The following is a 22753-nucleotide window of genomic DNA, read 5'->3' on the forward strand; positions in this document are numbered from 1 at the left end:
ACCATAATTAAATTTGAAAACAGAAACAACCCATACTAAGTGGCAGACAAACAAAATAATAGTTTCTTAATATTTACATTCATCCTTACTTCATTTTTTAAAAATATGAACCCACTCTTCTCATGATATTACAAAACCAATTTGGCTTTATTTAACTTTAAAAAAAGGAATATTTGAAAAACAAAGTGAACTATAATTCACTTAGAGAGTAAAGTGCAAGTCACATCCCATTTAAGGGATCTTGTGTCTATGTGCAGGAAAGTTGCATGAATTCCAGACATCCTGCTGCTATAAATCTCCAAAAGACTCATGTAAGGCAGTGTAAGGAGAACCATTCTTGACATTTTTCTAATGTTTAGTAAGAGTGGATAAATCAAATTGATATGTGAACATCATGCAGTATTTTTATATCCTTTGCAATATTTAAAACTTATGTTAGCAGTGTTTGAATGGATTCCTCTTTTTTTTTAAAGATTTTATTTATTTATTCATGAGAAACACACAGAGAGAGTGAGAGAGGCAGAGACACAGGTAGAGGGAGAAGCAGGTTCCATGCAGGGAGCCCAATGTGGGACTCAATCCTGGATCTCCAGGATCACGCCCTGGGCTGAAGGCGGCACTAAACCGCTGAGCCACCTGGGCTTCCCTGACTGGATTCCTCTTAATATCTGCAGAACAACTTAATGTATCCAGACACATAAACCTCCTGAGTGCAATCATTTATGTCCCCTTAGTGGACACATTTAATACATTTATATTATTTATATTATCGTAAGCTTTATTAACTAAATCTGATGTCCTGCCCTATTATACTCCCCCAGACACCATTACATATTAAAAAAAAAACGTGAGAATTGGAAAAGCTACTGAAATCTGAGTAGAGGTGCTTACCTGCAAGGCCCGTTGCTCACGACCAAGTTGGCTAGAATCTGCATATAGTTCAGTAGTGACACACTTGAACTGGTCACCAACATAACCAGCAGAGTTTGCTATTCTCTTTGCCAGCTTAGATGACTTTCGTTTCAGGACTCTGCCATCATTGGATTCTGCCTCAGCAGCTTCATCCTTCTTAGGAGTGAGGGCAACATTCACACTTGATGCAGCACTACTTACACAAAATGCCCTGGGATCTTCTTGGATTTTACCAAAAGTCACAATGTGACCCCCACTACCCAGAGCTGGCTCCAGGAATGGAGTTGAGACTTCCAACCCTAGCTCCTCCTTCTTGGTTTCTGCTGGAATATTCTCCTTCGTTAAACTGAACAGTGACTGGCCTGGGACCTGTTTGACAGCATAAGCTTCATGGATATCACTGATGCTCCCCAACTTCTCTCTGAGGGTAATGAAATTGTGGTGTGGCTGCAAGTCTGTGTCAGTAGGGGACTTGATGGACTCAATGTTCTGGCCCACATTCTCATCTCTGAAGCCCGATTTGGACATATTCGAGTAGGTTTTAGCATCTGGCTCTTTCCACAGAAGATCTACATACAGAGGTTTGCCACACTTGACAACAGGAGGGCCTGGTTCTATGTTAGGAGGCACTTCTGAATGTAACTTGCTGTTGCTAGTTTCCAACATCTTGGAAAACTGGTTCTGGAGAGTTGAGTCCTTGTATGGAGCTGTCTCATGAGACGGGGACCACTTCTCTAATTTCTCCTCTTTAGTAATCTCTCTGGGTGTTTGAGATACAGGATGCACCATGCCAAACTCCCTCAATGTATGTTCATAGGTTCCAAACTCAGGCCAGCTTTTGGGCAACCTATGGGACAGCCCACACTTTGGGGCAAGGTTCTCAGGAAACAGACTGGGTCCCAAAACTGAGTGAGGATAGGCAAGTCCCCTGCCATGTATGGAGACAGTACTTATAGGAGTGCCTTCAGGCAAAGGAAAAGGTATGTAACTCCTGGGGTAGAGAACTGCTGGGGACCTAATGAGAGCCTTATTTGGAGATGGAGATATTGAGCTTGACAGGAAGTCATTCTGGATTCCTCTGCAGCCTGGATCTGAGTTGTTGTGTTTGGCACCCTTGATGTTGTTATCTCCACTGTACTGTGCAGGCATGGTTAAGCATTGGCCCATATGCCAGATGATGGATGGCATTGTGTCTGTGGAGCTACTGCTGGCCTTGCATCCATCTGTACTAGCATTCAGGGCTGGCAACACACAGGGTTGCTGGCCTGTAGTAAATGCTGACCCCAAAGTGTTAGTTATTACAGCATCTGTGACACCCATATTGGGATATAAAAAATTCTGGTGCTGTGGTATTGCCCAGTCTGAAGCCTTGTTTTTCAGTAGTATATCTTTACTTTTCTTGTCTTCATGAGGACTCTGCGCAGGCACCACCCAGGATAAGGAAGCTGTACTAATGATTTCAGGTTTATACATAGTACAGCCACCTTCTGGAGGTAATGTTTCTTTAAGAATCTCACTTCCAGAGAGAACTAAGCCACTTCCAGTTTTACTGTGAGCAATGATCATGGGAGTTCTCTTTTTCAAGTAGTCAGCTTTGGAAGTATCTACATCAACCACTTTGGTAGACAAGTCTATGGGTTTATCAATGATGTCTTTCTCAACAATCTCCTTCTCCAACACAGGAAATGAGCTGCCATCTATTCTGTCTTGACTTGCTGTTTTCTGGGTAAGCTCAGGAACTTGCTGAGCACTTTCAAGATCCTTTGGATATGTATTGTTGGAAAAACTAGTGGTAGAAAACTTGCAGCTAAGTAGCATGTCTGGCTTTGACATGGTACCTAAAACAGAGGGAGAAAGGCTGGTGTACTGCTTGTGGAGTTCCGGGTAGGTTTCTGCACCTTGGGAGGGAAGGTGGATTCGTGATGAAGGCTGAGGCAAGGAAGATAGCAGTAGGGATGTGTCTCCTACCAGGTCACTGGTTACTACCTTGGCAGAGATCAACCCAGGCTGCTCACTGTTCTGCATGTGAGGATAAGCTTGGGAATTGATGGGGTTTGCAGGACTGATACCCATGTTCCAGGGCAGTTTTTTGTCTGTGCAGTGGACCAAAGGTGAGATATCTGGGGAGGCCAAAGGCACTGAAAGCCTTACAGGTGAAGCCAGGGATGATGGCACGTTAGGACTGATGTATTTAGGTGGTGGCAAGTAAAGAAAATGCTCTTCATTTGTGCAGACTGGAGAATACAGTGGCCGGGCCAAGTTACAGGACTGCTGAGGTTGCAAGGTCTTGTTCATGTTCAGTGAATATTTATTTGGTGAGTCATGGAAAGGGTAGACAGCTGGTGTGGCACCTGCCATGTAACCACTGACCCAGGGCAATTGCAAATAACTAGCATGACTGATGTTGAAAGGGCTCTGTTTTTCACTGAGAGGACTATTCAAGCTTACTGTTTCTGCTCTGGGCATAGCACTTTTTTGCATTGTAGGTGGTGTTTTGTTAATAGCACTTAAGTCATTTGGTGGTTTTCCAGAAACAGTGGCTGTCTCAGATGTATCTGGATTAAACTGTATTTCTGGACTGCTCTCAGGAGAAAATCCAAGACCACCTGAAGTGCTCATTACAGCCTCTTGACCTTTCTCTGAGTTTAATCCACAAAGGCTAGAACAGATGATGTTTTCAGGGACATTGGGCCCTTCCCCAATCAGGTGTGTGTGGTCCATGTGCAGTGCTTGTAAGCCACAATCTAATGGGCTGTAGTCACACTCACCTTTGCAAAAGAAGAACATGGATATTACTTAGACATTTCTAAAAGCAGCAGCATCCAAGCTGAAGAGAATCTGCAAATTGGTTTACTGTAACGGTAGCCTAACGTTACAGCAAGAAACATTAAAGATAAACTAAAAATAATATATACAAAAGGCTTGCTTTTTCCCCTTAAAAATGTCTTTCTTAGGGCAATGGGCTGCTTTGGTGACTGTTTCCTTCACACCTCCATTCAACCAATATTAAAGCTTGATACTTTTTCACTTTTTTTTTAACTTCATTAAAGTTTTGATACTTTTTCACTTAAAGCCTGTATGTTAATTAGGTCATCTATTACACTATAGAAATTTTATCTTCTCAGCAAAAACTAATTGTTTCAATTGATAAGACAGGATTTCCAATATTCTCTGAAATACCCTCAGGGAGCATATAACTCACACTACCCCTCTTTAGGCCTGTTAGGATTGGCTTGTAGGATGTTGGAAGGCAATATTTCATACAAAGAGAAAATAACTATCTTCCATAGGCCAACTGAACATTGCACTTTAGCTGCCTCCTTTCTATTCAGTAAAGACTCTAAAAGTCAAATTGTGGTGGTATCTTTTGATTTTCTCTCTTAATATCTGAATACAGTTCTATGATTATTATCTTACTTAAAAAGTAAACCCTAATGTCTATTTGAAGGGCAGAAATTTATCTAGCTAAGATCACTGACAAAGAATCTTGGAAGCAGTAGAAAATAAAGACATCACATACAACAAAGCTTGTATAAAATTATTAACAGATATCTTATCATGACTCTTGCAGGTAAGAAGGCAATAGATAACTTAAAAGTGTGAGACAAAATAAGTTTTACCAGGAATACAGTATCTGGCAGAACTATCATTCAAAACTGAAAGAGAAATTAAAACTTTTCTGAGATGAGAAAAATTCTAAAGGAGTTCATTACTGTAAGATCTTCCCTACTGAAATGCTAAAAGTAGTCCATGTTAAAATAACAAGATGCTACACAGCAACACAAAATTGTCTGAATCATAAGACTTGCAGGTAGACATAACAATATATCTAAATAGAACACCAGTATTACTGTCACAAAGGTCTACAAATCCATTTTTAAATATTAAATGTATTTTGCAAGATGAGAGAATAAATAACCTATTTGAATGACAATTTCTGATATCCACATAGGGAAATTAAACATGGCTACAAAGTTTTCATATGCTATTAAAGCTATCAGTTTAAAATAGATAGTTTTAACTTAAAATGTTTTTATAGGGGATCCCTGGGTGGCACAGCGGTTTAGCGCCTGCCTTTGGCCCAGGGCTCGATCCTGGAGACCCGGGATCGAATCCCACGTCGGGCTCCCGGTGCATGGAGCCTGCTTCTCCCTCTGTCTGTGTCTCTGCCTGTCTCTCTCTCTCTGTGTGTGACTATCATAAATAAATAAATAAATAATTAAAAAAATGTTTTTATAATCCCCACTAACTACAAAGACAATATCTAGAGAATATACACAAAAAATTAGAAGTATCAAAGCATGTCACTACAGTAAGTCAACAAAACACAAAGAAAGAGAATAAGGGAGGAAATGGGGAACAAAAATACTCAATACACACATAACACAATGAAATGGCAATAGTAAGTGCTTCACTAAAAATAATTACTTTAAATGTAAATGGATTAAGATCCCCACACTAAAGACATATCTTGACTACATGTAATATAGAATCTAATCATACACTGTCAAGAACAGACTCATGTTAAGATACACACAGGCTGAAAGTGCAAGCCTGTGAAAAATATTCCACATAAATAATAAGCAGAAAAGAGTAGGAGTATTGGACATTTCACTTTTAATAACTGACAGAATAACAAGACAGAAGATGAAAAAAGAAGACAAACAACCTGGAGAATACTTTAGATAAATTGGAGTTAACACATATACATACGTATAACACAATGCCCAATAAAAGAATTTGCATTCTTTTCACGTGCACAAAGAACACTCTAGGACAAACCATATGTTACTCCACAAACTAAGCCTTAATAAATTTAAAAAGATGTCAATAGTACTAATCATCTTTCAGGACTACAGTGGAATGAAACTGGACATCAACAGCAGAAGAAAACTAAAAAAAAAAAAACTATTAAAAAGTATGTGGAAATTAAACATCACAATTAAAAAAGGAAATCAGAATGGTGGTTTGAAAATACTCAACTAATAACAATGAAAACACAACAGTATGAAATTTATGAAATGCAGCGAAAATAGTGAAACAAAAGAGTTCACAGCTATCACCATTTAGACTGAAAAATAAGAAATCAAGCAGCAACTTAATTTTAGTGTCTAGAAAAATAAGAATTCAACCCAAAAGTAGCAAAATGAATGAAACCATAGAGATGAGTAGACACAAAGACATCCAGAATAGAAAAACAATGGGAAAAAAATCAATGAAATGACAACTTGCGTTTTTAAAAATATATCAAAATTGATCAATTCTTAGATTAACTAAGAAAAAATAGGATAAATTTAAATAACTGATGTCAAATGAGAGAAAAAAAAAAAGATCAATCTACCAGATTTCTGGCTATCAATCTACCACAACTAACAACTTGCGTTTTTAAAAATATATCAAAATTGATCAATTCTAGATTAACTAAGAAAAAATAGGATAAATTTAAATAACTGACGTCAAATGAGAGAAAAAAAAAAAGATCAATCTACCAGATTTCTGGCTATCAATCTACCACAACTATCAATCTACCAGGACTGAATCATATAGAAATAGAAATCATGAACAAACTTATAAACAGTAGGGAAGTTCAATTAAGAATCAAATGCCCCCATAAAAAGAATCAAATACCTTCCAGTAAGGAAAAGTAAAGGCAGATCATGTAGCTTTACTAGATAATTGAACCAAATATTTAAAAAAGAATTTATACCACCTTATCTGAAGCTCTTCCAAAATATTTAACAGAAAAAAGACTTCTAAATTTATTTTTAGGTTATTATTTCCCAGAAAGACATATTAAATAAATATATATACTGCAAAAATAAAAACTTTAAATAGGGGAAGGACCCAAGACGATGATGTACAAAAACATACCCTCACTTCATTGATACACTGAATCTATAACTACCAACAGAGCAATTCTGACTGAAAAATATGGTTCTGTACAAGAAAGGATAAAAATCATCAGCAGAATGCCAGGCATGGAGCCACACTGTCAAAGTTGTGAACTGCAGTGAATACTGAGTACTACTCAGTGTCACTACTGAGAAAGCAGTACTAAGGATAAGAGATTCATCCTCCCTGGGCACAGAAAAAAGCCACTGATCAAAAACATAAACATAATTTAAAGGACCAGTCTTAAATACCTGCCAAGTGTCTGGTTGCTGCTAGAATACTCTGGGGTCAGAGGCCTGGCAAATTGTTTACATTCCCCTCTCCACCTTCACAGCACAGATGGGAGCAGGGCCCAGGCTCCGTAGCAGTTCTGTGCCTTCTATGAGATCCCAGCTTCTTAGCACACTATATCCCCAGCCACGCTCCAAGGATATCCTCCCACCAGTGACTGTCAGAAGTCCAGTTATCCCACAACTTTGTGGTAGTTCCACAAAGCACCTACAGAACAATGCATACTAAGATAGCCCTGAACAGCATCCACTACGATCCATTTATCTTGCCAAGGTGACATGTGTAAAACAATACCAAGACATCCTAGACCTACACCTGCCAAAATACCCTGAGTGCCCTTCAACCTGCCATGCTGCACCTGCTCCCACCATCCTGCCAGGGCAACCGCTGTACTGAATGCTCCAAGACACCCTCCCCTTCAAGCAAGCCTCCCCTGCTTTGGCTGTTCTCCCCATATGGGGCACCCTGGAACCCCAGCCCATGCCCAATGCAGCTTCAGACATCCTAGCAGGTGGCCCTGGTGTGGAGTGCCCCAAGACCTTCAGCCCTTGCCTGCTATAGCTCCAATCTGGCAGTCAAAGCCACAAGGCACATGTAGGTCTATCCAGGGGACAATCCTAGACACTGCCAATTCATAAAAACAAACACAAAGACAAATAAAAAAAGAAGGCACAGAGGTATGCTCCAAATTAAAGAATAAGAAACTTCAGAAAAATAACCTAATGAAATAGAGATAAGCAACCTGTGTGACACAAGTTGAAAGTAATGGTCGTAAACACACACATAAGCCTTGAGAGAAAAATGGATTATTTTAGAGAGAACTACAAAAAAGAAATAAAAATATTGAAAAGAACCAATCAGAGTTCAAGAATACAATAACTAAATGAAAAAAATGTACTGGAGGATAAAGTAGATGAGCAAGTGCAGAAAAACATACCAGGAAGCTGGAAGGTAGAGTAACAGAAAAACTTTCAGGCTGGAGACCAAAGAAAGAATTTTTAAAAATGAGGATATTTTAAGGATCTCTGGGACAACAGAAGTGTGCTAACATGAAGTAAAGGGGTCCCAGAAGAAGATGTGAGAAAGAAACAGGCAGAAAATCATTAAAAAAAATAATACCTGAAAACTTCCCTAACTTGGGGGAGAAAACAAGTATCATCCCAGAAAACAGACACATCAGGACAGGATATAGTATGATTAAGATGTCAAAGATTGCATATAAAGAGAGAATTATGAGAGAAATTTAAGAACAACAACAGAAAACAGATAATACAAAGAAAACCCAAAAGGCTATTAGCTGTTTTTTCAGCAGTAAGGTAGCAGACCAGAAGTAAATGGCATGATATATTCAACATGCTGCAGGGGAAAAACCTCCAGCCAGGATACTCTATCTAGCAAGGCTATCATTCATAATAGGAGGATATGCAGAGTTTTCCAGAGAAAATAAAGTTAAATAAATTGATCAGCGCAAAACCAAACTAAAAAATGTTAAAGGGACTCCTTTAAGTAGAAAAGGAAGGGCAGAAAAAGAAGAAAAATGTGAAAGAGGAAAACTCACAGGTAAAAGCAAAAACACAGAAAAAGTAGCATATTAGTAATTCATAAGACCTGTATAACTGCTAAAAATAAAAGTACTAAAAATCAACTGTATCTTAAAAAATAGTTAAGGAACTTGAAAAATAAAGATACAAAACATGAAATCATAAAAATCAAAGAGAATAAAAATGCACTGCTTTCAGAATGTTTTCAAACATAAACTATCAACCTAACATATACTGTGACATGTATAGATCATGCATAAGTATCAAAATAATCACAAAATAAAAAATACACAAAAAATAAACAGAAAATATTGCAAGCATAACAATGAAGAAAGTCAGTGGGAAGGAAGAGAAAAGAAGATGACAAAAACCAGAGAGGAACTATAAAAATAGCCGGAAAATACTTAAGAAAGGGTGATAAAGGGATCCCTGGGTGGTGCAGTGGTTTGGCGCCTGCCTTTGGCCCAGGGCGCGATCCTGGAGACCTGGGATCGAGTCCCATGTCGGGCTCTCGGTGCATGGAGCCTGCTTCTCCCTCTGCCAGTGGTCTCTGCCTCTCTCTCTCTCTCTGTGACTATCATAAATAAATTAAAAAAAAAAAAAGAAAGGGTGATAAGTACATAGCTACCAAAAAACTAACTTCATGTAATGGTCTAAATGCTTCATCAAAAACATAGAGTGACTCAACAGATAAAAAAAGACCTATCTATATGCTTCCCACAAGAGACTTACCACAGACCTAAAGAAACATACAGACTCAAAGTAAAGGATGGAGCAAGATATTCCATGCAAATGGAAGTGAAAAGGTAGTAATAACATAATAAAAGCTAAATGAAAAAAAATCCACAACATTATATTCAGTACTGAAAGACTGTAAGATTTTCCATAGGAACAAAAAAGACAAGAACAAGACAAGGACGCTTGCTCTCTCCACTTCCACTTAACAGAGTACTAGAAGTCAAAGTAGACAAAATAAGCAAGAGAAAAAATATATACAAGGAATCCAGTTAGAAATGAAGTAAAATTATCTCTATTTCTAGATCACATGATATATAAATACAGAAAATCCTAAAGACATGCACATATTAATGCTAAAACTAATAAAAGAACTTGGGAAAGTTGAGTATACAAAATCAACACACAAATACGTTGTGTTTTTCTGTAGACTAACAGAAAACAATCTAAAAGTGAAATTAACAAAACACTCTGTTACAAGAACTTTATTATTACAAGGTTTTTTTTTAGTGAGTAGCTAATTAGAAGCATCGTAACAGGACTCTAGACTCATCTCGTCCCTTGAATATAACTAATAATGATAAAATCGTCCTAAATTCTCCAGAAGTCAATCTGAAGATTGAGAGAACTCCACAATGCAAGGGAGAGAAAAAGCCACATGAATAAGGTAGGACATACAGAGACATGATTTAGGGAAGACACAGATCACAGCTGCTGTGGAGCAGCAATCTGGAAGAAGCGGGCAAATTCCTAGAAACAGGCAAACCTACCAAAACAGAAAAACAGAAAACTTAAGCAGATCAATAACTAACAAAGAAATTTGATGCTTTGAGCACAAGGAAGAGAGATAAGAGCACACAGAGTTAAGTAAACACAAAGGAGAACACTTTCCCAGAGTGGTTGCTAGAAAAATGAGAGAAGCTTATTTTTTGTGAGGTTCTTCTGTGTGGAGCTCTAAGGTTTAAGATAGAACCCTGAGGTACTGCCCTGTTCCTGGAGAGAAGGCAAGCAAATAACCCTTGAACAGACAGTATGGAAACAAGGATATAAAGAATACCTGTGGCACATACATCAAGATTATGTGCTCTTCTTGGAGTGCATCACTAAGAAGAGTATTCATGGAATCACCTCTCGGAAGATGAATCAACTGGTTGGTACCTCTCCCTCCCTACCCTTCAGTATAAACACAGAACCAATCACTGGAAGCAGCACAGCATCCACCCTGGTTGCCTAACTTGCTTAAACCAAGTCACATATCATGCACTCTGATGGCTCTGACCTAGTCCGTCAAGCATGCCTTACTCCTAGGGAAGTGGACACCTTCCCAAGAAGACCAGCACAAAGCCCTGTCCACATCACCAGAGACTTCTGCAAGACCTCAGTTCTGGTGGAAGTCGTGTTAGGTATCACTCCCAAAGCAGACCAGAGCATACCCAATTAAAACCCTTTCATGCCAGGGACCAAACAATGCCCAATACAGGCAAGGAGAGCCTCTGCAGATCACCAGCATGAAGGACAGAGCAGCCAAAACACAGCAGCAGAGTGACACAGAACACATGAGAGATACTCCCTGGAGTGGACATTACTGACCTCTTCTTTATAGAGCCAGGAGCAGGAAACACAACAGAATTTTCTAACACAGACAAGGCAGAGACTTAGACAAAATGTCAAGATGGAGAAAATAATCTCAAAAGAAAGAAGATAAGGTGGTGGTCCAATATGTAAGAGAAGCAAATATACATGGCCTGCCTGATGTGGAATGTAAAGAAACAATAAGAGTACTTACAGGTTTCAGAAAAGAACAGAAGACTTCAGACTTCAGGGAGTTCCTGACCACAGAGATAAAAGTATTTTAAAAATCACTAATGAAAAATGCAACGACTGAGACTTCAACAGGCTGGATGGAATGAACACAAAGATGAAAAGAAGGAGAAATGAATAAATTACATAAAGCACAATATTATGGAAATCAATGAGCAAAAGTGAGAAGAATTATAGAACAGAATATACTTGCTGAACCAAATGACTCCATCAAATATGATAACATTCATATCATTGGAGTCTCTGAAGGAGAGAAAAGCAAGCAAAAGTTTATATGAGGAAATTACAGCTGAAGACATCTAAAAATCTGAAGAACACAGAGAGACACAGAGAACTGGTATCAAAATCAACAAAAGGCAAATCCAAAACAACAACAACAACAACAACAACAACAACAAAACCAATCTGCTTATGCTTGTAAAATATAGTGATAGGGAAAAATAATAAAAATTAGAAAAACAAAAGAAGTCCCAAACTGACAAAGGATGGCCCATAAGGCTAGCAACAAAACACTCCACAGAAATGTGGCAGGCCAAATTCAACATGCTGAATGAGAAAAATCTGCAACCAAGAAAATTCTACCCACCAAGGCTGTTATTCAGCATAAAAGGAGGGATACAGTTTCAAAAAAAAAAAACACAAAAACCTAAAGGCCACCAAAACAACCCTCTAAAAAATATAAAATGGGACTCTCTGAGTGGAAAGGATGATCAAAAGTGACAAAGAGAAAAAGAACAGAGAAGATTTCCAGAAACAATGACAAACAATAAAATGATACTGAGTATGTATCTACCAACAATTACTTTGAATGTAAATGCAGTAAACACTCCATCAAAAGACAGTGTGTCAGAATGGACTTAAAAAAACAAATCCTATCTATATGCTGCCTATAAGAGACTTGTTTAGATCTAAAAGCACCTGCAGATTGAAACTTGTAGATGAAGAAATATTTACCTGCAAATGAACCTCAAAAGAAAGCTGGTGTAGCAGTACTTATATCACACAAAATACTTTAAACCAAAGACTATAACAAGAGATAAAGAAAGACACTACATAATAATGAAAGCAATCTCACAAGAAAATCTAACACTGGTAAATATATATGCTCTCAACATGGGAGAGCCTAAATAAATAAAATAATAACAAACATAAAATAACTCACTGATAATAATACAGTAATAGTAAGAGAGGGCAGCCCTGGTGGCGCAGCGGTTTAGCGCCGCCTGCAGCCCGGGGTGTGATCCTGGAGACCCGGGATCGAGTCCCACATTGGGCGTCCTGTGTGGAGCCTGCTTCTCCCTCTGCCTGTGTCTCTGCCTCTCGCTCTCTCTGAATGAATAAATAAATAAATCTTTAAAAAAAATAGTAAGAGAATTTAACACCCCACTCAGAACGGGACAGATCATCTAAGCAGAAGATCACTAAGGAAACAAGGGCTCTGAATCTGGAAGAAGCGGGCAAATTCCTAGAAACAGGCAAACCTACCAAAACAGAAAAACAGAAAACTTAAGCAGATCAATAACTAACAAAGAAAGAAACTAAACCACTAATTAAAAATATATTAAAAAAAAACAAAGTCTAGGACTAGCCATCTTCACAGGTGAATTCTACCACACATTTAAAGAAGCATTTATATCTATTTTTCTCAAATTATCCCAAAAAATAGAAATGGAAGGAAAACTTTCAAATTCATCCTATGAAGCCAGCATGAATCCAAAAGCAGACAAAGACTCCACCATGATAGAGTATAGGTTAATTAGCTCTTATAAACACAGATGCAAAGATTCTCAATAATATAAGAGTGAACGAAATCTAACAGTACATTATAAGAATCATTCCACTTGATCACTGCAAGGGTGATTCAACCCTCACAAATCAATCAACAAAATATACCACAATAAAAGAAAGGGTAAGAATCATATGATTCTCAATAGATGCATAAAAAGCATTTAACAGTGTACAACATCCATTCATGGTCCATCCATTCAAAGTACAACATCTTCAAAGTAGGTTTCTGGGAAGATACCTGAACATAAAAAAAAGCCATCTATGAAAAACCCACAGCTAATATCATCCTCATGGGAAAATACAGAGCCTTTCCCATTAGATCAGGAATAAGACAGGGAGATCCACTCTCATCACTGGTGTTCAACACAATACTAGAAGTCCTCAGCAATCAGACAACTAAAAGATAAAAGCTTTCAAAATGGCAAGGAAGAAGTCAAATTTTCACTATTTGCAGATAATGTTATAGTATATCTAAAAAACTCAAAAGACCACCAAAAAACTGTTAGAACTGATATATTAATGCAGTAAATTTGCAAAATTTTGCAGATCTGCAAAATCAACATACAGAATGCATTTCTGTATACTAATAACAAGGAGCACCAAGAAAAATCAAGGAATTGATCCTATTTACAACTGCACCAAAAATCATAAGAAACGATAAATACCCACCATTTGCTTTGACGTGGATGGAACTGGAGGGTATTATGCTGAGTGAAATAACTCAATTGGAGAAGAACAAACATTATATCGTCTTATTCATTTGGGGAATATAAAAATTCGTGAAAGGGTATAAAGGGGAAAGAAGAGAAAATGAGTGAAAATATCAGTGAGGGTGACAAAACATGAGAGACACCTAATTCTGGGAAACAAATAAAGGGTAGTGGAAAAGGAGGTGGGCAGGTAATTGGGGTGACTGGGCAATGGGCACTGAGGGAGGCACTTGGCAGGATGAGCACTGGTTGTTATGCTATATGTTGGCAAATTGAACTCCAATAAAAAATTTAAAAAAAATAAAAATTACAAAAGACAAAATCATAAGGTATTTAGGAATAAATCTGACTAAAGAGGTAAAATATCTGTACTCTGAAAACTGCAGAACACTTCTGAAAGAAACAGAAAGACACAAATAGAAAAACATTCCAAGCTCATGGATTGGAAGAACATTGTTAAAATACCTGTTCTACCCCTAACAGTCAATATATTCAATACAATCCCTATCAAAATAACACCAGCATTTTTAACAGATCTAGGACAAATAATCATAAAACTTATCTGGAACCAGAAAAGAGCCCAAATAGCCAGGGGAATATTGAAAAAGAAAACTAAAGCTAGGGGCATCACAATGCCTGACTTCAAGCTGTATTACAAAGTTGTTGATCATCAAGACATATGGTACTGGCACAAAAACAGATCAATGGGACAGAACAAAGAACGCTCAGACATGGACCCTCAACTCTGTGATCTTTAACAAAGCAGGAAAAAATATCCAATAGGAAAAGGACAGTCTCTTCAACAAATAATGTTTGGAAAACTAGAGAGCCACAAGCAGAAGAATAAAACTCGACCACCTTCATCAAGACAGTGTGGTACTGGCACAAAAACAGACACACAGATCAGTGGAACAGAATAGAGAATCCAGAAGTGGACCCTGAACTTTATGGGCAACTAATATTCGATAAAGGAGGAAAGACTATCCATTGGAAGAAAGACAGTCTCTTCAATAAATGGTGCTGGGAAAATTGGACATCCACATGCAGAAGAATGAAACTAGACCACTCTCTTTCACCATACACAAAGATAAACTCAAAATGGATGAAAGATCTAAATGTGAGACAAGATTCCATCAAAATCCTAGAGAAGAACACAGGCAACACCCTTTTTGAACTCGGCCATAGTAACTTCTTGCAAGATACATCCACGAAGGCAAAAGAAACAAAAGCAAAAATGAACTATTGGGACTTCATCAAGATAAGAAGCTTTTGCACAGCAAAGGATACAGTCAACAAAACAAAAAGACAACCTACAGAATGGGGAAGATATTTGCAAATGACATATCAGATAAAGGGCTAGTTTCCAAGATCTATAAAGAACTTACTAAACTCAACACCAAAGAAACAAACAATCCAATCATGAAATGGGCAAAAGACATGAACAGAAATCTCACAGAGGAAGACATAGACATGGCCAACATGCATATGAGAAAATGCTCTGCATCACTTGCCATCAGGGAAATACAAATCAAAACCACAATGAGATACCACCTCACACCAGTGAGAATGGGGAAAATTAACAAGGCAGGAAACAACAAATGTTGGAGAGGATGCGGAGAAAAGGGAACCCTCGTACACTGTTGGTGGGAATGTGAACTGGTGCAGCCACTTTGGAAAACTGTGTGGAGATTCCTCAAACAGTTAAAAATATACCTGCCCTACGACCCAGCAATTGCACTGCTGGGGATTTACCCCAAAGATACAAATGCAATGAAACGCCGGGACACCTGCACCCCGATGTTTCTAGCAGCAATGGCCACGATAGCCAAACTGTGGAAGGAGCCTCGGTGTCCAACGAAAGATGAATGGATAAAGAAGATGTGGTTTATGTATACAATGGAATATTACTCAGCTATTAGAAATGACAAATACCCACCATTTGCTTCAACGTGGATGGAACTGGAGGGTATTATGCTGAGTGAAGTAAGTCAGTCAGAGAAGGACAAACATATGTTCTCATTCATTTGGGGAATATAAATAATAGTGAAAGGGAATATAAGGGAAGGGAGAAGAAATGTGTGGGAAATATCAGAAAGGGAGACAGAACGTAAAGACTGCTAACTCTGGGAAACAAACTAGGGGTGGTAGAAGGGGAGGAGGGCGGGGGGTGGGAGTGAATGGGTGACGGGCACTGGGGGTTATTCTGTATGTTAGTAAATTGAACACCAATAAAAAATAAATTAAAAAAAAAACTCGACCACTTACACTACATCGAATACTCTTTTAAAATTATAACACTTAAGATGTAAGTTTTTATTAATTGTGTTGGAGGAGTTGGAGGTGTCAGAAATGGTGTTAAAGAACCAGGGATCCTATAAACATCCCATACAACGTAACTAGTATTATCAAAAAGGTAAAGATTACTCCCAAATTAGTGACCCCTCATCAGCTCTGCCCCTGGCAACCTGACTAGACTCACACTAGTGCAGTTGCTCTCGCCTGCACCTGAAAAGATTTAATTTATTTTATGTCTTTAATTTCACATGCCTCCAATCGTCTTTAACTCACAAGTATACTTTATTCTATCAAGAATTTTTTCTCTCACCAGACTTTCCTATTCCCTATCTACCAGGAGGTCCGTGTGTAGATGCCCTGAAAGGCTGTTGGCTAGGGAAAACATGTCTGTAAAAAGTAAAGGGAGTATCCTCTCATTTCTGATACCCTCAATGGACTCTTTACTCAACAAAATAGTCAAATATGCTTTCTCAAGGAACACACTAAGAATAAGCAAAGATATGTGTCAATGGCTCGCTTAGGTCTTAAAGAGACTGCTTCTCAGTCCAGCATCAGCAAAATAGCTGGCCTTGCAAAACAAGTAATCCCACAGGCCATAAACATGGCAAAGAAACAGGCAGCAATGGTTACCATGCCCTCTGTGTGTCTTCCTACCAGGCCTAAACTGTTAAGAGGGGATTGCTGTGGACTCATGTAAGCAGAAAGCCAGAAAAAATTGCTTTCTGGCTGAAGCATCCCTCTCTAGTCCCACTGAGCCCTCAGGGCTGGAAAGTGACCCTAATAAATAGTGTTCTGAGTTCCTCTCATCTAGGACTGGTAGAGGGTATGTTTGGCCCAGAGGCAGAAGAATGGAATAAAGTGACCAAAGTAGACTACTATATTTCTCACACCCCACCTGGCCTGGCAGGCCCCCAAGTTTCAAGGCCCTCCACGAAACTGCCAGAGTAGCAATGTCAGGGCTGATGTAGGACTGTGTTCACTATGCTAAGGTCAGGTAACATTACATGCCACTTACCCAGCCTGCAGGCTAGCCTTGCTGCCACCCCACCCTAGATGACTGCCTAGGGTTATTTAGATTTGCTAATCTACTCTACACATACCATCCTCTCATCACTTTGAGAAAAAGCATTTGAAATGAAAGCATAACTTCCCTTTATTCCTTCGAGAAGCCTCATTTCTTTCCATTCTATCATTCCTTGCATACTATGCCCTGTACCACCTGAGCAAAAGAACCACAAGTAATATCCTCATGACCAATTAAGTAGAAATTCCTCCTTGGTGTGCCTGAGTGGTGGCTCAGTTGGTTAAGTATCTGACTCTTGATTTCAGCTCATGATCTCAGAGTTGTGAATTTGACCCCCTACATGGAGCTCCATGCCAGGGACACAGTGTGCTTAAGACGGTCTCTCTCCCTCTCCCTATGCACTACCATCCAAACTTACACATGCACATAGTCTCTCTCCTCTTAAAGAAGGAGGAGCAGGAGGAGGAGGAAGAGCAGGAGGAAGAGTTGGAGGGGAAGGAGGAAGGCAGGGAGGGAAAGAAGACAGGTAGGTAAGTTCTCATTTTCTACCATCACACATCCACTGAAGGTCAAAAATTCAAAATCTCTTGAAAAACTTTCATTATGTTTAATACATACTCTATTACCAGATGCAAAGGAAACACCAAGAACTAAGTATTTGTTGGTATTACTATTTGCTTCTTTCATATGTAAAATTTAAGAAACAGAAGACAAGAACATAGGGGGAGGCAAGGAAAATAAAATAGGATGATATCAGAGGGAGACAAGCTGTAGGAGACTCTTAACTCTGGGAAACAAACAGAAGGTCACTAGAGGGAAGGTGGGTAGGAGGACGGGGTAACTGGCTGATGGACATTAAGGAGAGCATTTGATGTAATGAGAACTGGGTATTCTATGCAACTGTTGAATCACTGACATCTACTTCAGAAATGAACAATATATTTTATAACAATATACTTTATGTTAACTAAATTGAATTTAAAGAATTTTTTTTAAAATGCATTCTTAAAAAAAAGAACTAATCATAACCATTGAAGGCCATCCAAGAGTATGGCAGAATGCCACCTCCAATGGAGTGCCTTCTCAGTTTCCTTCTGGTCACATGTACATTATTTCAGTGTGAATGACTGTGTGAATGTACTTGTATTATTAATACTCTCATGCCTGTGTTGGTGTTAGTTAACAAGGAAGTCTTCCCTAGGCATCAAAGTATTTTTCTCATTCAGCTTGTTTATCTAAAGATGGATTGTTTAATCAATTCTTTTTTTGTGTGTGCATGTTTATCAATTCTTAACAATATTTTAACATATTTACATTGCCTTTTGTTTCTAGAAACATCTTAGAAAAATTCTGCTTAGAATTCAACAAATATTGTGCCCCAAATTCAATAAAATTGTTTTTCTTTCAAAATAGAGCTATACTTTACATTTCTGTATTTGCATATCCAAGTTTATATTTGAGATGATCAGTTTTCTCTAGGTCTCTGAAGATATCTGAGTTCTGCAAGTATATCTGCCATAGAACACCAGCATTAATAATTTCTGGGAATCCCGAGATTTCTATAAACCTGTGCCAAAGTCACTTTCTTAAGGGACTATGCCCATTGGATATGTTCACATTTTCTCCATCAGTACTAACTTAGTCAAACTAGACCCTTTAGCACCTGGTTTCTGTCTGTCAGAGAATCCAGGCTGATATGCCTGGACATGAAACAGAGATAAAGGAAAACAGTAGGTTGACATTGATGTCCCCTTCCCCATGGGGGATACTCTGCATCATGTTCCACTAGGTTCTGTTCTCCATGTTTTCCAGTATACAACTGACACTTTATCAGGTTAAAAGCAAAACACTCAAGTAGTCTTCCCTCCACTTTGCTCCAGGAGCCATTACTGGCTAGCTTTTGCAAAATTACTGCTCCCAAGTGTCAGTGACCCCTCCAGCACTGTTTCCACATCTACCAAACTCTCTCCTCTCTTGCTTCTTCAGTGAAGATGCTGCCTCCATTTGTGCCTAGACAGATATATCAAAGGTATATCAAAAATAGAAAAAAAAACAGAAAACCTGCTTTGGTATCTGGACCAATATCTTTCACAAGGAATAAGCATGAGAGAGTCTCAATGTTGATGGTAGGAAACGTACAGGCCGTGGCTGCCAGTGGTGCCTAATGCTCCTTCTTAGTTCCTTGCATTGGGGTCTGACTGGTCTCCTATATACAGCCACAGTTCTGAGTTTTGTATGTGTCTCTAAGTATACATAATTTTTCTTTGTTTTTACCTTGTTTAATCTCTAAGTGGGTGAGGAGCACAAGTGTTCTACTTAAAATGTTTCAGGAACATATTCCAAAGAATATTGTAAATAAAAGAAATTTTGGGAAAGAACACTTGGAGGAACAGGCTGTAATGACAGCCACAGCAAGTTAAAGACTTGTGTCTAACTGACTGAGAGAAGAAACAAGATGCTGAGTGTGTCCACCTGCTAGCTATACTGCACTGTGAGGCCAGTGAAGTTTCTTAGGCTAGCTTGAGATACTCCCCTGACTGCCAAATTCACACTTCCCAGAAGCTGTATTCTCAGTTGAAACCTACAAACGCAGAGTTTGGGGAGCCCTTTAAAATGTTAGGAGAGGGGATCCCTGGGTGGCTCAGCGGTTTAGCGCCTCCCTTTGGCCCAGGGCGCGCGATCCTGGAGTCCCAGGATAGAGTCCCGCGTCAGGCTCCCAGCATGGAGCCTGCTTCTCCCTCTGACTGTGTCTCTGTCTGTCTGTCTGTCTCTCTCCCTATGTCTTTCATGAATAAATAATAAATAAAATCTTTAAAAAAATAAAAAATAAAATGTTTGGAGAGAATGACCATGGAGCAAAGCAACTAATTGTTTGGTAAACACTGGATACCTACTGGTGAGAGCTTCCAATGACAACACTGTAGGCCCCTCAGCCCCAAAGGAAAACCCTTAGGAGTATAGCCTCATTATAGGCAATTCGTGCACTTGTTGCCACAGATCTATAGTGTAGTCTTAGAATGAACTTGAGTCATGAATATTATATAAAAAATAGTGAAAGAGAATAAAGGGGAAGGGAGAAAAAATGAGTGGGAAATATCAGAAAGGGAGACAGAACATGAAAGACTCCTAACTCTGGAAAACAAACTAGGGGTGGTGGAAGGGGAGGTGGGCGGTGGGGGTGACTGGGTGATGGGCACTGAGGTGGGCACTTGATGGGATGAGCACTGGGTGTTATTCTGTATGTTGGCAAACTGAACACCAATAAAAAAATTTTATAAAGGTAAAAAATAAAAAATAAACCATTGGTATCTCCCATCTTCTTTCAAACAGTGAAATACACATCCAAATAAACAGGAGTAAGATTGCAAAGCCCAGACAAGGCAACAGGTGTGAAGATCATTAAAAAGGGCATAGAAGAAGCTCAAAGAAGTAAAGTCTATATTTAATCACCGTCTATTTAAAAGTCTTGCATATATGAAATTCTATTATTACCATTAATGTAACACCTGAAGTGTCAGTTTTCAGACTAACCTAACTCTCAGGCCACCAAATCTGTAAAACTCAACTACCCCTGCGGTGATATCCAGCATCACCTTGAACGGAGTCTCTTTTATCCTTTGTTGATATGGAAAGAAACTTCTGTAGGATCCAAATATCACTTGTTCTCCCCTACTCTGTTCCCTGAAAAGGTGATGAGGGAACCTAGGTCAAACAGATCTCTATGCCTTAGGGTGAAAAGGTTTGTACTATTAATCTTCATAAATGTTTGAATGTGCCAGTTTCTTTTTATGAACTGTTTTTCAAATACAATCTTCCTAGTATTTAAATATATTTGTTGAAAAATCACCTCATACTTTCTACAGAGAGAAAGGAAACAGTAGGTTGACATTGACCTCATACTTTCTTTCAAGTTATCCACGAAGCATCACTGTTCTGGTAGAGCACAGAGACTCTTAACTTGTATGCGGAAATCATGACCTTTTTTGGGGAAAACCTAATTAATACTAAATTATGCCTTATTCAGTCCTAGCGTATAAACTAGCAGAGATATCTCTCTCTCTCTCTCTCTCTCTCATAATACTAAACTGTGTCTTAATGTCTCCGCACATGAACGAGCGGAGATCTCTCTCTCCCCTTAGCACGCTCTCTCTCTCTCTCTCATAATACTAAACCATGTGTTAATTACCCAGCCTATAAACTAGTGGAGATCTCTCTATCATAATACTAAACTATGTCTTAATTAGTCCCAGCATATAAACTAGAGGAGATCTCTTTGTCTCTCTCATAATACTAAACCGTGTTTAATTGGTCCCAGCACATAAACTAGCAGAGATCTCTCTCCTCTCATAATACTAAACTGTGTCTTAATTAGTCCCAGAGTACAAACTAGCTGAGATCTCTCTCTTTCAACATTAAACTATGTCTTAATTAGTCCCAGAATATACACTAATGGAGATATCTCTCTCTATCTCACATAATACTAAACTATTTTTTAATTAGCCCAAGGTACAAAGTAGCAGATATGTGTATCTCTCTCTGTCTCTCTCTGTGTCATAATACTAAACTATGTCTTAATTATTCCCAGCATATACACTAGCAGAAATCTCTCTCTCTCTCTCTCTCAATATACTAAACTATGTCTTAATTAGTCCCAACATATAAACTAGCAGATCTCTCTCTCTCATAATATTAAACTGTGGCTTAATAAGTCCCAGCATATAAACTAGGGGAGATTTCTCTCTCTCTATCTCATAATCCTACCCAAGTCTTAAAGTCCCACCATATAAACAAGCAGAAATCTCTCTCTCTCTCTCTGTCATAATACTGAACTGTGTGATAATTAATCCCAGGGTATAAACTAGCAGAGATCTCTCTCTCAACACTACACTATGTCTTAATTAGTCCTCAGGTACAAAAGGCAGGGATCTTTCTCTCTCTCTCTCTCTCTCTTTGTCATAATACTAAATTACGTCTTAATTTATCCCAGCATATAAACCAGAGGAGATATCTCTCTCTCTCTCTCTCTCAGAATACTAAACTATGTCTTAATTAGTCCCAGTGTATAAACTAGCAGAGACCTCTCCCTCTCTCATAATACTAAAACAAGACTTAACTAGTCCCAGCACATAAACTACGGGAGATCTCTCTCTCTCTCTCTCTCATAATACTAAACCGAATTTTAATTCGTCTTAGCGTATAAACTGAGATATATCTCTCTCTCTCCTTCTCATAATTAGTCCCAGTGTATAAACTAGCAGAGATCTCTCTATCTCTATCACAATACTAAACTATGTCTTAATTAGTCCCAGCGTATACACTAGTAGAGATATACATATCTCTCATAATACTAAACCGTGTCTTAATTAGTCCCCGTGTATAAACAAATGGTGATCTCTCTCTCTCATAATACTAAACCGTGTCTTTATTAATCCCAGCGTATAACTAGCAGATCTCTCTCTATTTCTCTCTCCCTCTGTCATAATACTAAGCTATGTCTTAATTAGTCGCAGCGTATAAAATAGCGGAGATCTCTCTCTCTCTCTAATACTAAACTGTGTCTTAATTAGTCACAGCATATAATACTAGACCGCCTCTTAATTAGTCCCCACATATAAACTAGCGGAGATCTCTCTGTCTCTCTCTGTCATAATACTAAATGGTTCTTAATTAGTCCCAGCATCTAAACTAGCAGAGATATCTCTCTCTGTCATAATACTGAACTGTGTCTTAATTAGGCCAAGCGT

The 22753-nt window shown here is 38.5% G+C and overlaps 1 protein-coding gene across 1 annotated transcript in view; it reads right to left on the reverse strand.

The window, feature by feature from the left end:
• LOC140629714 (BCL-6 corepressor-like) overlaps positions 1-22753 on the reverse strand; it is a 72027-nt gene that overhangs the window by 39167 nt on the left and 10107 nt on the right. The window contains exon 2 of the mRNA XM_072819293.1: positions 892-3680. Coding sequence (XP_072675394.1) covers positions 892-3633 — 2742 coding nt within the window. The 5' untranslated portion in view covers positions 3634-3680. The remainder of the gene's footprint in view (positions 1-891; positions 3681-22753) is intronic.

The sequence above is a fragment of the Canis lupus genome (genome assembly GCF_048164855.1).
Source record: "Canis lupus baileyi chromosome Y unlocalized genomic scaffold, mCanLup2.hap1 SUPER_Y_unloc_5, whole genome shotgun sequence".
Lineage (NCBI taxonomy): Eukaryota > Metazoa > Chordata > Mammalia > Carnivora > Canidae > Canis > Canis lupus.